We start from the raw sequence: 16,433 nt of genomic DNA, 5'->3' as shown, positions 1-16,433 counted from the left end.
ATGTTTGTGTAAATGAATGTCTACGGCCGACTTTTCATTAAACACTGAACAAAAATCGAACCTCTATCACGATATATTCACCCCGTCCCTGCGTCCCAAGGTACATATTTTGTAATTCAATGTGAAATACACCCAACACCACCAACCTTGCCAATTAAGAACGGACCCAACTTCCGTTTTTTTACAAGCTTTCTACTAGCGCACTGCCTGCGGAACGTGTTTTGGTGAATATTCATTTACCATAAAAGCGCAGGGTACAGTTAATTTCATAAAAACCTGTCCCGTAATAAAGCACACACCTTGCGTAATCTAGTGTCCTCGTGAACGTGGAACATGAACCAAGATGAGGAAAAAAGCCCATCCAATCTTATCGGGTTTTCGTTACGAACCATCAATTTGCATGTACGGTTGAAATTTTACGTTTTTTTCTGCACTGGTTAATTATAACTTCAGTAATCATATTTAAGTTTTCCAATAAAAATTAATCGGATTTATGATTTCATTTTCTGAAGCGTCACAAGATTGCCTACTACTCAATTTGTGGTATATAAAGAACCGGTTGATGCCCCACATGTATCATTTTTTTTTTGTTCACGTTACGTTTACGTTGTAGGTGATACATAATTTTGCTATAAAACTAGTTTTATAAACATACATATTTGAAATCACATATAAAATGGAACAGAAATTGTTTTTGGACAAACACATAAAACAAAAAACCCTTAATTATTTTTTAATTTAATTCACTTTGATCAGGAAATTTTTCACATAACTCACCAAAACCATAATAAAAACAGTCAGACCACCAGACATACCTTGCAAAATAAGCAGAATGGGCATTATTGCAGCAAATATTAATTTCTCGTTCATCTCAAGTATTGCATAAGCCACTAGACGACATTCAGCGCTCCGTGAAATATTACCAAGAAGAAGCGCCCACAGCACAATAGTGAGGGAGAGAGAAAGAATTAGTTAGAAAAATGGGGTTTTAATATTGCTCTGTTTTGAGGGCTCTCTTGCAGTCCAATAGAGGTCAAGCATTTTTCTCAACATAATTGTCAACACGTCCCAGAAGCCGTCCCCCACACACACAACCGCATACCAAGTGGGTGGCATCAGTTCCCTACCACCGAAAGATTAATTTCCCCTAAATGCAACCTCATATTTCATAAACCACCAACAACGCCACCGCAACCATATCGGATGGGAAAAAAGGAAAAGTACACTCAATTTCACTAACCTATTCCATCGTTCCGTGTGCACTGAACCGGATCGGTCAATATGTGTAATTAAAAGCCATTCGTCATACTATCCCCCAACTGCCCATCGGTAAGCTTCGCACAGTCTCGTTTGACTTCGTTATAAGGCGCTCTGTTATAAATGATGTCGGATATTCATCGCTGACTCGGCACAGAATTATTATATCTTGGTCGGTCGTTGTTTCTTCATTCCTCCGGGTGGCCCGTTGCGTGTTGTAGCTCTATCTACTGGTCAGTAGTGCAATGCGATGTGACCCGTGCTGATCTCCCACAGCGGGTAGAGGAACAAAAAGGGACACTGACACGAAATGATAATAAATTGCACATTCGAAATCACCCCGTTAGAAGAAAGGCCGCTGGTGTTTGATTTCGGTAACGGTGGTCTCGGGTGACCCATCAGCCGAAGCTTTACGATGATATGTTGCCAAATTATGCAAAAGCAAGCAGCTAAATGGCCTCTTATATTTGTTTTTTCAACTACAACAAGTAAATTGAAGTCAATTTCGTTCAAATTATACAAATATTTGTCAATATGCTATAAGAATTGATTTTGTAGTTGCATAATATTTATTGTAGTAATAGTTTCCTAATTACTTGAAGGCGGATGATAGCCTCCCCTCTCTATTCTTCATCATCATCTTCAACATCATCCTTGGTCCTGCCTTCCTCTTTGTAGCTGTCGTACTCCTCCACCAGGTCAGCCAGTCCTTTCTCCATCTCGGTAAACTCAGCCTCATCCATACCCTCACCGGTGTACCAGTGCAGAAAGGCGCGCTGTCGAAACATCGTCCCGAACTGACCCGTTATGCGTCGGAACAGTTGCGTGATGGACGTCGTGTTGGCAATAAAAGTGGCGGCCATTTTCATGCCACGCGGAGGCACATCACAAATGGCCGACTTGACATTGTTCGGTATGAAGTTGCTGAATGAGAGTTCGTTCTTCAAACGCACACTGCCCATATGCTCCTCCACCGTGCGCGTTGACAATCGGCCCCGAAAGATGGCTGCTGCGGTTAAAAACGTCCCAAGCTGAGGGTCGCACGCTGCCATCAGATTGTTAGTACTGAACAGCTGGTACACCAGCTCCGGCACCGTCGTCTGTCGGTAGCATTCAGAGTCGCGAGCACAAAGCGGAGCAAGACCGGGCACGAAGAAATGTAACCTTCGATAGGGCACCATGTTTGTCAACAGCTTCCGCAGGTCGGAGTTGAGCTGGCCCGGGTATCGAAAGCTACAGGTGATACCGGCCATAGCCGATGCAATCAGATGATTCAAGTCGTCCAGATCCGGCACCGGCAGACGCAGCGTGTTCACACAGATATCGTACAGTGCCTCATTATCCAAGCAGAACGTCTCATCGCTCGAACGTATCATAGAGCTGAGTGCAAATACAGCATTGTACGGTTCCACCACGACCTCCGATACTTTCGGCGAAGGAATAACGCTGAACGTGTTCGTGATCTTCCCCGGAAAGTGATCCTTCAAGTTTTCCAGCAGTAGCGTTCCCAGTCCAGAGCCGGTACCGCCACCGATCGAGTGCACCAGTTGGAAACCTTGCAGACAGTCACACCCTTCCACCATTCGGCGGGTGCAGTCCTCAATCTGGTCCAGCAGTTCAGCCCCTTCAGTGTGATAACCACGGGCCCAATTGTTGCCCGCGCTCGTTTTCCCAGAGATGAAGCTTTCCGGGGAGAACAAGGAACCATAGCGACTGCAGCGAAGATAATTCAATGTGCTCGGTTCCAGATCAGCAAAGATCGACCGTGGGACGAAGTTGCAGCACGGTGACTCATCAAAATACACGTTGATACGCTGCAATGGTAGATAGTGCTGCCCTTCAAACTGACCTTCCGTATTTAAACAGTGTTCGTCGCAAATGTATTCCCAGAAATTTTCCGCTACTCGATTGCCACACTGGCCCAGGTGAAACACTACTATTTCTCGCATTTTCTTGAAAAGTTTTCTTTTTTTTTTGGTTTTACTATTTTTTGAAATACTCAATAATTTAGACTGACTTATAATTTTCCTTCCTTCTACTTCATCAACCAAAACAGTACTAGTTTACATAGCCTACTGTGCAATATTGACTTTGTCGACAGTTACGCAAAACATGTGGTAATGAATATGGATTGCGAAAGAAATTATTGATTATAAACTATTGATGTAATTAGACAAACCGTGTACTATAGAGACTAAACGGGTTTAATTCCCGACTGACAACCCCGGTAACTGCGAATTTATAATACGTTTGGATACAACCATTGAACTCTAAAATCAACACCAAAAATAAAGACCCATATAAATAGATCACAGAGTTTCAAGTACCGAGCGTATGTCATATTTATTGCAAATTCTACCATTCTGCTGCCATCCCAGTTCAAACTAACTCATTCAAAATTGGCATTTATCCTAATACGATTTTGAATATTGATACATAAACTACATATTTTATTATCAACCGTCCGGATGGTGGCCAAACTGTGGCTGCAGAGTACTTTGCTGCAAACAGCGAGCACTTGTGTCTTACGCGCCTTCCCTGTCTCTACCAGCTAACCAACCCCGCACTGTAGTACGTAGTACCCCGAGACAGGCTTGGCTGCGCCGCCGAAGCGCAAGCACACGACCGAAACGCTCATTTCACATGCCCTCCCTTATGGCTCGTTTGGACGCTAGTACGCCCACAAACCTCTATTAATTCAGTGCAAAATTGATGTACCCTAATTACCTGTGATTAAGATTGATGCTGTTTACTTGTGAGTATTGCTAGTATCGCTCGCACGCCGACAGCAAATGGAAAGGATAAAACATTCAACAGCATCACAACGAGCCAAATGGGATCCGGTGTCCCCGTCCGTCGGGGGAATACCGTAAATTGGAAAGTTAATTATTCATCGGGCCCACCCGGAAAAAGCGACATGGCTTGCGGGTTTGATTTGTTGACCGTGGCTGCTGGTGTTGTTTTTTGGCGTGATGTATAGTTTTCTTGAGCGGAACTTCTTCGCATACGGAATGAGGCCTGTACCGGCTAGCGAAACTTATTAATTACACTCACCGAATGCCGATGTGCCCTGCCAACTGACGGAAACGCCTTACTCTTTGCGCTTTTAGATCGATTTCCTTTGCGCTGAGTTCAACGGAGGCATACGAGGGGCGGTCTATTGGGAGCAATGTAGAGCATTTGTGTGGTTTAACTTTTAAGGTCTGGGTAACGAGTTTTCCGAGGAAGTTTGTTTGGCTTGAAGAAGTATTTTTTTAACTAATACTTTTTATGCAAGTCGTTATTGAACTTGGCACAAAATTGCTATTTGAGCTTGACAATTTTATACTGACAATCAATCACATGATTTGCCGTTTAACTGACGTGGCTTTCAACGTTTGGGGATAATTCAGTTAATGTATACATTATATTGATAAAACCAAATACATAATTTTAATTTCATTTGCTGTTTTGTTTATACGAACCTTTATATAATTTTATGATGAGGCAGCTGTTTTGTCAGTGCCATGTTTATAATGGAGTTCGTTACAAATTTATTATTACCTCAAACGTACGTTGTACGAGAAAAGTATTTTTTGTTTAATTAACTGTTGTATTTATTGAAAGCTACAATGTTCATGTGTCGTGAAATCAATGAATGCGTAAATATTCTATGAGGTTGTTTGATAGCAATCTTTCAAATGATATCACCATCATTCGAAATGAAATCATCACTAATCAAGCTTAAAAGATCATGCAGCGAAATGCATCCGAGGAGAATTTCAAGAGTAAATATACCAAGTATAGCTTAAAATGTAATTCTAGTACGAAAATTACTATTCTTTTACGAAATTACTGTTCTGTTACGAAAATAAAAGTAATTGTTTATTAATTATGTTTATTAATTATTTATTTATTTTTCCCCATATGACGCAAACTGACCATGAAACTAATTGTTTCGCAATAAACTTTTATGAAAGAATTCGTAGCAATTTCTTTTAACACGATAATATAGTCAAGTTTCCGCAACAACCGCAAACCAACTTCAATCATCAAACGTGATTAACAACGATTAAACTTTGCCAGAAAAGTTCACAATCCTCGTAGGTGGTCACAGCTGCACGAGGCTCAGGCTCGGCATCGACCGATGCACCCAACCGACGCTGCATATGATTGGCTAATTAAGGGCATTATTCTTGTGCGTATAATCCTATTATCATCGCGGAACACCCCCAAGCACCCTAGCATCAAAGGAGATAAATCTGTATCCGGTGAAATGTTACGATTTCCACCATTATTTACCACATCAATACAATATTCATTAAATCCTTCCCATTACACTCGCCGCATACCAGTCCACGTCGGCGGATCTCCCAATCCGCCGCCCAGTCTTAACGACCAATTTTTCCATTCAGTCCATTCCCCCACCGCCCCGTATAGTTAACGCCATTACGGAGGGAGTCAACGGCTTGAATGTGTTAATGCCTGTTTTTTACTCTTTTTCTTCATGTTTCACTGCTTCCGTGATCGCGTGAAAGGTGGTTGGGAGTGTGGCTAGCCATCGAAGACAGTAGGTACGGTGCAGTCCCAAACGGTCGGGCAAAACCGACCAAATCCACAAAAAAGCCCACACCGTCGAATGTTGAGCCGACAAAACGAACGGCACGATAATCCCTTAAAGCTCGGCGCCCAAACACTTTATGCACCCCGTGGCGTTTTCGTCCGGCAAGTTGAGGTGACCACATGAAGGTCGCCACCGGTCCGCATGTGTGAACGTTTTGCAAACGACCGTTACCTCAGGTGTCGTTTGAATTAAAATTACCCTCCGCACCTATATGTGCTTTCCCTCCCCCGCAGTGCTGAATTGCAGTGTATTGGAATTTTGAAAAATATCAATCCAGGGATGGCAACGAAAAAAAAGAAGCAAAATGCAAACGATTCCAAAGTGCTGGTAACCCGTGCTTTCCCGTTTTCGATGTCGCAAACCGGAACAGGAAACCGGAAAATGGCCTAGGATTCGGGATTCGCGACCGGAAGCCAAAGTGTGCGGACAATTGGCGAAGCACCACACAACAAAAGCGCTATCTGGGAACCACCAATCCGAAACGCCAATATTCCGGCCTCTGGTGTGGCCAAGTGGACGAGTGCGTGGTCGGGTACGTTGCTTGCGAATTAATTTTATTTTAATGGTGCTTTCACGAATTTAATTTCGCCGTCATTCACAAAACCGGGACCAATCGGTGGCGTGACCGAAACACGCAATGTTCAGCGCGCGAAACAAAGCGGGGTAAGTTTCGCAACCTCGCGCTCCAAACCCGGGGTGAAATTTTCCGTAGGTGCCATTTGGTATCGATGAGATTTTTTTGTCGTTCTCTGCACCATACCGTTTACCCTTCCGAATGGAGGAAACTCTTTCGAAGGTTTGAGCCGCCAGTATCGAAACAGTCGCAAAACGATATTAAGCGTACCCGTTGTGCCACGACGTACGTACGAAGTAGTGCCTGCTGCTGTGGAGAAATCTCATCTTGCGCCCTTTTGGTAATAGACTTTTTTCAACAGTTTTGCAATAAAATAATACTACAAATCGATGTCCTTTGCAATTTTTCTCCCCATACTGCTGCAATAAGAAGAAAAACGAAGTGTAAAGGAAAAGTAAAACTTGGAACAACCGGACCATGAGCAATCCCGAATTTCACAAAAAGATGTGTATTGTGTTCAAAAGAGGAATGAAAAAGCTTAACAACATTGTTGCCCGATGTTGAGGAAAGAAATCAAGCTTTGCACTTAGGGCACCCGGTATAGAAATTTCAGTTTAAGAAGGTGAAGTTTTTCAAACTCTTGCTATATAGAGTCAATGGTTCGTTACTTAATTCACTGGTGATCAACATGGTGATCAGACTCAAACAATATCTCTTGGATAGAATCTACCGCCGTTGAGCATTCAACGCATACAACCACTAAGGCGTTTCGTATAAGCTCCCATACAATTACTGTTATGAACTGCACTATTTGCTCTTTATTTATACACTTAGAACTTTACATTTATAAATAATATACACGAAATACAAACACGTTAAAACGTACAACACTTTACAACGTAGGCCGCGCGCCAGCCGCACCGAGCGCCCCTGCCGAGAGCTCCTGCTCGATCGGCCTTCGTGCACACTCTGCCTAGGCGCTCGGCACACACTAAGCCTTGCACGCTTAGTGTGTGCGACAGTGTGCGTGTACACACTGTTGTCCCCCTGGACGTTGACCGGTGGCAGCGCAACTGCCACGGCAAGTCCAGGGGTCGGCACGCACGGCTGCCCACAACAATTACAACTGTTGTTAGATATAACAAATAAGCGAAAATAAAGTCACTTACAATTCAGCTTCCAAACCAAATGATAATGCTGTATCTTGTCGCGTGGTTTGTTATCGAAGTGGTCTGCCTGTGCGAAGACAATCGGAAATCGAAATTTATTTTGAAGTCTTAACAGTGTTTCTTTGTTATGCCTGACAACAAAAACGATAGTACATTCACCATAGTATCTTTAGTTATCTAACGTTTGCATTAAAAATTGGATTGTTTTCGGCTGCCTGTATAAACAGAGAAATAATTTCTTTCCCTGAGCATACTTCGAAAGGTAATTATTAAAGCTGCATGCATGCAAAAATAAATCTACAACCTTGCGATCTGCCTTTAGTTAGCTGGAATTTTCGCCGTGGCGGACGAAGACATGCGAGCAGTCATATTTTTAAGACATACCTCAATGTTTATTAATTTATCTTCAGTTTTTGCAACAAAATTGGTGGATTCGAGCTTTGCATCATGTTGGCCCAGAAAATGTAGATGGGACACAGCTGGGAATGTTGAACAGCTTCCATTAAATCCTTCATTCGTTCAGGGTCGTCGACAATTCGGAACCGGGCGTTCTTTCGGTGCTCTGATTGTTGTAAAAAAATTAGTTATTTTTACCATGCATGCAGCTCTTAACAATAGCTTCTTCTTCTTCTTTGGCTCAACAACCGTTGTCGGTCAAAGGCCTGCCTTTAACCTCTTGTGGGTTTGGCTTTCAGTGACTAATTGATTTCCCCCATAGCAGAATAGTCAATCCTACGTATGGCGGCACGGTCTATTTGGGGCTTGAACCCATGACGGGCATGTAGTTAAGTCGTACGAGTTGACGACTGTACTACGAGACCGGCTTATTAACAATAGCTAATGAACGTTATTTTGACCGAATTTCAAATTTTCAAATGGCATGCAACGTGGTCTTTTTACCATGAAATGAAGATTGTCCGATTATCAGTGGACCGCATAAATGTCATACTTCTTATCACATTTATGAATGGTGTTCCAAGATTATGAAAGATATCGGTCTGATTTTTTGCAGAGACAAAGCTAAAGAATGTCCTCAAAGACGTGTGAAGAAAGTATTCCGATAAGTGGTATAGGGAACTGTCCAGGTTACCGCAAAGTCAGTCAAAAGATGAAGATGAGTATTCTCTTCAGCTATGTCCCTCCAAAAAAATCGGACAGTTTTCATTTCATAGCGAATTGACCTCGTATCATGCCAATATTGACCAATATGGTTCTAATACCATTTGATATCAGTGATTAAAGGTCCATCGATTAGTTTGGGTGGTCATCTGCGGGTTACATAACCTAGGCTTAGTGCTCTACGATCTGAATCAGCCAAATACCGTTGGTGGCTCCAACATATGTAGCATAATAATTTCGAAGAGAGCGTTATTGTTTTTCATATTTATGAGTTACTTAAACTTTATAAATTATCAGAAATGAAGAAGTTGTGGAAATTTACTGCCTTACCTGCCATTAAAGGCCTAATTGTGTTAATGCCGTTGTTCATCATTCAGATAGAAGTTACTGCTTGGTTCGAATTGGAACATTTTTGTTCCATAGTTACTGAGCATGTTAGAACATGTTAATACAGTAGAGCGTCGATTATCCGGGCAGCTCGGGACCGGACGGTTGCCGGTTAATCGATTTGCACGGATAATGGTCCAAGAAATGTCAAACGCATATAAAACACATGAAATTCACTAGTTTTATTATTAATTCACCTAGAATCAATCGATTAATCGTTAGTAGAATATTATTTTAATCAATAGCTGTAGGTTTAACAACTCTTCATGAACAAAAATGAATTTCAAAAATACCCCTAGACACTACAGAGCTGCAAAAGAAACTGGTTACCCAATTGACTATCGCTGCAAACTTTCGCCGTACGTATGAACAGCTGTCAGATTTAGGCGCACGGTTAAGCCGCCCGCCGGTTAATCCGTCCCCGGATAATCGACGTTCTACTGTAATATGAATCGTATCCCTCTTCAGCAAAGTAATGATTAAGAATTTGTGCCTTAAGCGCTCATGTATCCCCACCATAGCTGTCTAGATACCCTAACAAGTTCAACGGTTTTAAGCATGAGCATTCCTTTTAGATTTTACCGTTTAACCGTTCAGACCGTTCAACCATAAATTTGGACTTCAATGAATGTTATGAGTGAATGAAAAGCTGTTTTTACTTAAATTTACCGAATTTTATTAATTTTATAGCTAAAAATATCCAGCCTCGGAGCCCCAACGTCCATTATTCCGGGGGCCCTTGTCGCTAGGACTCTGTCCACTTTTATACATACTGCATGTTGGAGCAACTGCTGGAGTCGAGCAGTTCGGAGCGGATCGGAATAAATCCGTTCATTTTTTGAACTTGTTTACGCTGACATCACTAGCGGTTTAGATTTAATAAATAGATGGCGAAAAGGCTTTTTCGTCCTCTTCTTCTCTGGCAAATCGTCGTTATAAGATTGGTAATTATTGGTAGCATAGAAAACAGAAAGAAACGCGCAAGACTTTATCCGAAATTCTCCTCCGAGTTAACATTGGTGCCGTGACCAGGATAGTGTCGAAATCCTGATTAGTCGAGAGTTTTTCGATAAAGTAAATATTATCTGCGCGCGCTTACGCTAACCCTTCTGTACACGCACTCGCATCGTTTGGCTTTACATTACGCTAATACCAATAACTAAAAAAACATTTGTAAAATGTCCGTGCAACCGACGATCTTGGCGTCGAGAAGAACGATTTTGCTAACTATCTTGGGACGATATGAACAATTTAACCAAGATTACCAATCTGAGCGGGACTCGATTGAGGTTGAAACTAGAATGAGCAAATTTGAGCAAATGTGTAAGGATTTGGAAAGCATTCAACAGCAGCTGGAAGAAAATGCAACCACTGCTGAAGAAATCACTTATAACGCAACACTTGGAAGACGTTTGTAGCGAATCGAGTTGCGGAAGTGCAACATTTTTCGCATCCACGGCAATGGCGGCACGTTCCGAGTACCTGCAACCCTGCTGATCTGGTCTCCCGAGGCATGTCCGCAACACACTTCAAGCAAAGCACGCTTTGGAAATCCGGCCCAGACTGGCTAGCGCATCCTTCATCATCCTGGCCCAGCTCAAACCCGGAACCGGTAGACGATATGGACTTAGAAACACGTCAGGTGAGTGCTACTGTCGTATGTGCACAATCTCATCCATGGTTCGATATCTCATCCTCCTACACTAGAATGGTACGCATTATAGCCTACTGCATACGTTTTGTGTGCAACACGAAGCAGAAAGTGCAAACGCAGCAACTAGTGTCGCATGCTAATGCACCAACGGCAATCACAGCCGAGTATGTGGAAGCAGCAAAAATAGCTCTATGTAAACTAGCACAGCAAGATGCCTTATCTGTGAAAGTTAAGCAACTGATAAAAGGAGAAGCCTTGCCAAAGCAATCGGCCTTACGAAAATTGACTCCTTTCGTGGACAAGGAAGGCATAATTCGAGTGGGAGGTCGTTTAAACCTGTCCCAGCTACCATATCAAGCTAAGCATCCTGCGGTAATACCCAAACACCACACTTTTACTCGGCTATTAGCAGAGCACTTCCACGAGGAACGAAAACATGCCAGCGGAAGGCTGCTACTATCACAAATCAGGGAGCAGTATTGGCCCTTGGACGGACGTCGATTGGTGAAAGGCATCGTGCGGAACTGTTTCCGATGCATTCGTCAAGATCCTGTATTGGTGCAGCAGCCAATCGGGCAACTTCCGTCATCCCGCATCACACCTAGCCGGCCTTTTTCCATCACTGGGGTGGACTACGCCGGCCCGTTCTATTTGAAGCCTGCGCATCGCAAGGCCGCAGCCGCCAAGAGCTATCTTTGTGTATTCGTGTGCTTCTCCACGAAAGCGGTTCACCTGGAACTGGTAGGAGATTTGACAACCGCAGGATTTTTGGCAGCCCTAAGACGCTTCACGTCACGGCGTGGATTACCAGCGCACATCCATTCCGACAATGGAAAAAAAACTTTGAAGGAGCCGAACGTGAGCTAAGGGAACTTTTTGAGCTATTCGAGGATGAGCAACACCGCAACACTATTACTACCGATTGTGCCGATAAGGGGATAAACTGGCATTTTTCCCCTCCAAAAGCTTCACACTTTGGCGGATTGTGGGAATCCGCAGTTAAGACCGCGAAGAAACACCTGTACCGACATCTAGGCAACACCCGTTTGTCGTATGAAGGATACTGTACCATACTTCATCAGATAGAAGCTGCAATGAATTCTCGGCCGTTATTACCATTATCCGACGATCCGAATGAGTTAGCCGCCCTCACGCCAGCACACTTCTTAATCGGAACATCGATGTATGCCGTTCCGGAACCGGACTACACACAGTTGAAATCATGCACATTAGACGATCTACAAAAATGGCGATAAGATTAAGATAAGATTGGTAATTATTGGTAGCATAGAAAACAGAAAGAAACGCGCAAGACTTTATCCGAAATTCTCCTCCGAGTTAACACTGCATACTACAGACCAGCGATCTACGGGATCCTTAAATGGGCGGGGCCCCAGGTAACCGCCTATTCCGCTGCTGATCAAAACTAATATTTTTATTTAATTTATGCATATATTTTAAATAAATACTAACTTAAAAAAACATTTCTAAGTATTCCTTGACATTTGGCCTTTAACTTGGAACAAAACGTGACTTTCTTACTACCATAAAGCCCATTGAAATAAATTTGTTACAACCGATAGCTTTGATACGACCGTCTACCACTTTGTTGTTTTGTTCTTATTAATTGATAATATTCACGTAGTCATGAGGGCGATGTTAAAAATATAAATAATTATTTTTTTATTCCAACACTCACAAAAACATCAGTTTTTGATGATTTTTCCACATGGTAGTATCCAAATATTTTCTTAATATTGGTTTGTTTCTAGTATTTTAATTAATTAAGGTATAATGCAAAAACCTGGCAAAATTTTTCTATAATTTCATTCCTGATACTTTTCAATTATTTCCTTACTTTAAGATTACTCTGATATTTTAATTGATTAATCCGGACACTTAAAAAAGGCTTGTTCTATTGTTAAATAATTTATTTCGGGGAAAGAGAGAGTCATGTTAATAACGTCTCATTACTCACTGTTATTACATTATTTATAATAATTTATATTTGATAAGTTCATCCATCCGTTCATAGCCACAGACAATCATAGTACATTTGGTTATTGAAAGGACTGTTAGCGATGTAGTATTTGTCAACTAGCATCGAATCTAGTATATAAAGAACGGTCTGTACATGGCAGTCGATACCTATTCAGCATAGAACAAACCCCTGAGATTTTATCATCAGATCATGTAAACGGTATTGCAGCTCGCACCAGTGGAATGGTGTTTCGTAATTAGACATCTGGCTTAGATGCAACCTCGGCTGCATTAGACCACCGAGCCGGTTACATGATTTGAACCGACTTTTTAATGCCACAAAATCAGCACCCAAATTAGTCCAATTACTGATAAAGTTACATCATTAGTTAGCCACATGGCATGACAGTTGCACAAATCGAACACATTATTATTGACCTCTATGAGGTAGAACACTCAGCATCCAACGTGTGGTATCTCTGCACGTGAAGCACCACTCCCAATCTGGTACCATCTATTCTATCTACCATCTCCTAAAATTACTGCTGGAAAGCATGATAATAATTGTAAAACAACGGTAGGACATAGCCATACGCTTTTTAATGCATCGGACACTGGCACACCGGCCGTACATAAGTGCTCCAGAGCAAACCACACTGGTAGCCAAGTGTCCGAAATGGGTAAAACTTTCCATTGCGAGCCGTGCATTCTAGTGCTCACCTACTCATTGTCTTTGCCGCGCTACCCTTTTAGTGAGACTATCCGTTTTATTGAATAAAATATTAACGTACCACGTATTACTTTTCGTTTCACGGCATTTATTTGTGCTGTCTTTTGCATTTTTTGTGTAATTCTCTCTTCCCTCTCTATCCCACTCTCCTCTCTCCTCTCTCTCAACAAATCTCCTTCCGTAAGTGCATTTCGACCATAGCACCACTGCTTAGTATCGCACAACCGGCAGCCACCACCACACTATCGCCACATTTGCACAATCTACGCTTTGTTCTCGGAGCATCAGCGAACAGCCACTTTGCCGCTTTAACTAAGCTCTCCGCTTTCCATCGCTTTACAAGCATCAGCAAAAATGCCACCAGGATATGAAAAATGCAAGAATAAACAACACAGCGCAGGAGCATCGGCGCCAGGTGTCGGTGTGTGCATGGAGGCAAGGGGCAACCGTCCCCTGCTGTAAAATAGGAACGAGCCCTGGCAAACTGGCAACTCACTCCCACTCATGACCGGATCGAAAGGGGGGAGGGGGAAGGGGAGGAATGATTTTTCCCGTGAAGCTCCCTTATCCGACCGCTTGCGGGACCCAGAACCACTGCTGGATTGCAGTGCGAAACCGAGCTCGGTGTGTCATCGCGCGTTTTTCCCTATCTTATCATGCAAGTAGTAAACTTTTATCGCACTATGCTGGCTGGCAGCAGCAGCAGTAGTCCTGCCAGGCTGTACCCGAACCACGGCCTGGCGCTGGGAATGCAGACGTTGCTTTTGCCGAAGCACGCCGACTGGCTCGTGCTGGGTTGACACCTGCGGTGCCTTCGGTACTACCTGGTTTAATGCACGCCCTGGTCGCCGGTCCGTTCATTCCGTGGCGTTATGGTTCTCCACTTTTTTCATCTGCTTTTCTCACTCCCTTCTGTGCGCGCACTATATAGCCCACACTATTCACTCTTCCCCGTCTCGAACGTCTGGTTGGCGTGGCTCGCTATCTTCTAATCCTGGAACTTCGCCAAGTGAAAAGTTTCCTAAGCTAGATTATTGCATTATATATGCATCGTTCAGCGGCGGTTCTTATCAAGAGCTGCGGCCTCTTACTTACATCAAACGTAAGTTCACGGAAGGGGGAGAGAAGAAGATGGAGGGGTCAGAGGGATTTTTTAACCTCCTGCATGGATGCTTTTGTTTTTTTTAACCTTTTTTGGTGGATAAATGGAGGCAGATAAGTAGCATCCGTCTCAAGCATATGGGGCACCGAGTTGGTGCGGTTTTAGTAATCCGGCCCCAGCGTACCTTCACATATAAAAGACCCCTTATGTCAGTATGTTGGCAACAAAGAAATATATCAAATTTATAGCTTTTTTATCCTGTTTCATATATTGGAAAACAGCCATGTTGCAAACTGTTCTGATTTTAAACTGGCCAAATTGATATCGTTTTAATGCAGTATATCAACATGTCCTAGAACTATACTGTGGAAGCCCTCATAACGAGTTTAATCCGTTCCAATTACTCACTCGTTATGCGGGAGAAAATTTGTATGAAAAGTGAAAAAAATAGTTCCAGGTCAAGAAAAGTGCATTGGGAATATATGCATCACAACCATACGGAACACCACCAAGTGGCAACACTAATTTAAGTAAAGAATCCAAGTGACAACAGTATTGCAATGTTCAATTTTTAGTATCGAAACTCTCGCCTTCACGAGCAAGTAGATGGAAGGAAATGGAGCAATTAAACTGAAAATTAGTAATTAAACTCTCACTTACCGAAGAAAACCCCGAGGAATGATTTATCGATAAGCGCAGCAAAACTCTCTGCTCCGCTATCTGATCTGAAAAGAGTTGTCTGGACGTGGAGTGGAAGCTTCCACATCCCGCCCCAGCTTTTTTCGATTTTTGTATGATTTCGTGAGTTTTGGACTGCCAGTGGGCGTTAATGTGTCACCTCCCTTACATTTAGGCTGATGTCCTTATCCAAAGCGCAAATGCCGATTTCACCACGCTAACACAACAAACACTCCCCTCAGTCACCAAACTCATCCAAATCGGCAGTCCCCCATGGTACTGCCACCCACCACAAATAGACTGGACCATCAAAAATTAGCTTCGGGATGGTGGCAATCGTCTCATTGCCAACCGTCATTTTGCTGAACTTGTTTGTGTTTTTTGTCTCCATTTAAAAAAGAACAAACACTCTTACTCACAATTTAGTGCTACATTTCATTGTAGCAGCGGATATCCATGAGGAGGACTAGCGAGATGGTATTGGCGTCAAAACAAGCTGCATCATACGAAACTGTTTGAATGTCACTTGACACTCACATGACCTCCAGTAGATGTACCATCTAAACTAGTGTTGGCCGTTCCGGTCCGAACCTAGTAAAAAAGTTCCTTTCTTTATGTAGGCCGTTCCGTTCCGATCCTTTATAAAAAATCGTTCCGTTCCGTTCATTCCGTTCTTTCCGTTCTTTCCGTTCATTCCGTTCCGTTCCGTTCATTCCGTTCTTTCCGTTCTTTCCGATCATTCCGTTCCGTTTCGTTCATTCCGTTCTTTCCGTTCTTTCGCGTTCCGTTCCGTTCATTCCGTTCATTCCATTCCGTTCCGTTCATTTCGTTCTTTCCGTTCATTCCGTTCATTCCGTTCTTACCGTTCATTCCGTTCAATTCGTTCTTTCCGTTCACTCCGTTCCGGTCTTTGCCGCTTCAATATTGTTAGCATGCTTAGGTTCGTTAGGTGCTATCGTTCGTGCGTTCCGTTCTTTGAAAAAACCGGCTTTGTTCGGCTGTTGCTTGCTGCATGCAAGATAACTGTTCACTCTTTCTCGCATACAGTATGTGTTGCCTGTGCACTCTCCCATGCTCACAGGAATATTCATCGCACTTCGTCGCGTATCGTTTATAAAAATCGTGATAAGCGAAACCAAAAATGGTGTTGCATTTGGTATTATGGTGCAATTTGTAACAT

General features: G+C 42.8%; 1 protein-coding gene across 1 annotated transcript; it reads right to left on the bottom strand.

The window, feature by feature from the left end:
* Positions 1–1,803: 1,803 nt before the first annotated feature.
* On the bottom strand, positions 1,804–3,320 carry LOC120953115 (tubulin beta chain-like). Its single transcript, XM_040372802.2, has one exon. It carries the CDS (start codon positions 3,204–3,206, stop codon positions 1,881–1,883), a length of 1,326 nt encoding a protein of 441 aa, XP_040228736.2. The 5' UTR covers positions 3,207–3,320; the 3' UTR covers positions 1,804–1,880.
* Between the last annotated feature and the right edge of the window lie 13,113 nt (positions 3,321–16,433).

The sequence above is a fragment of the Anopheles coluzzii genome, chromosome 2 (assembly GCF_943734685.1).
Source record: "Anopheles coluzzii chromosome 2, AcolN3, whole genome shotgun sequence".
Lineage (NCBI taxonomy): Eukaryota > Metazoa > Arthropoda > Insecta > Diptera > Culicidae > Anopheles > Anopheles coluzzii.
Note: the sequence above shows the minus strand (reverse complement) of the source record. Positions and strands in the feature narration are given on the sequence as shown.

Coding starts and splice junctions, on each gene's coding strand:
- LOC120953115 (XM_040372802.2), bottom strand. CDS start 3,206: ATGCGAGAAATAGTAGTGTTTCACCTGGGCCAGTGTGGCAATCGAGTA.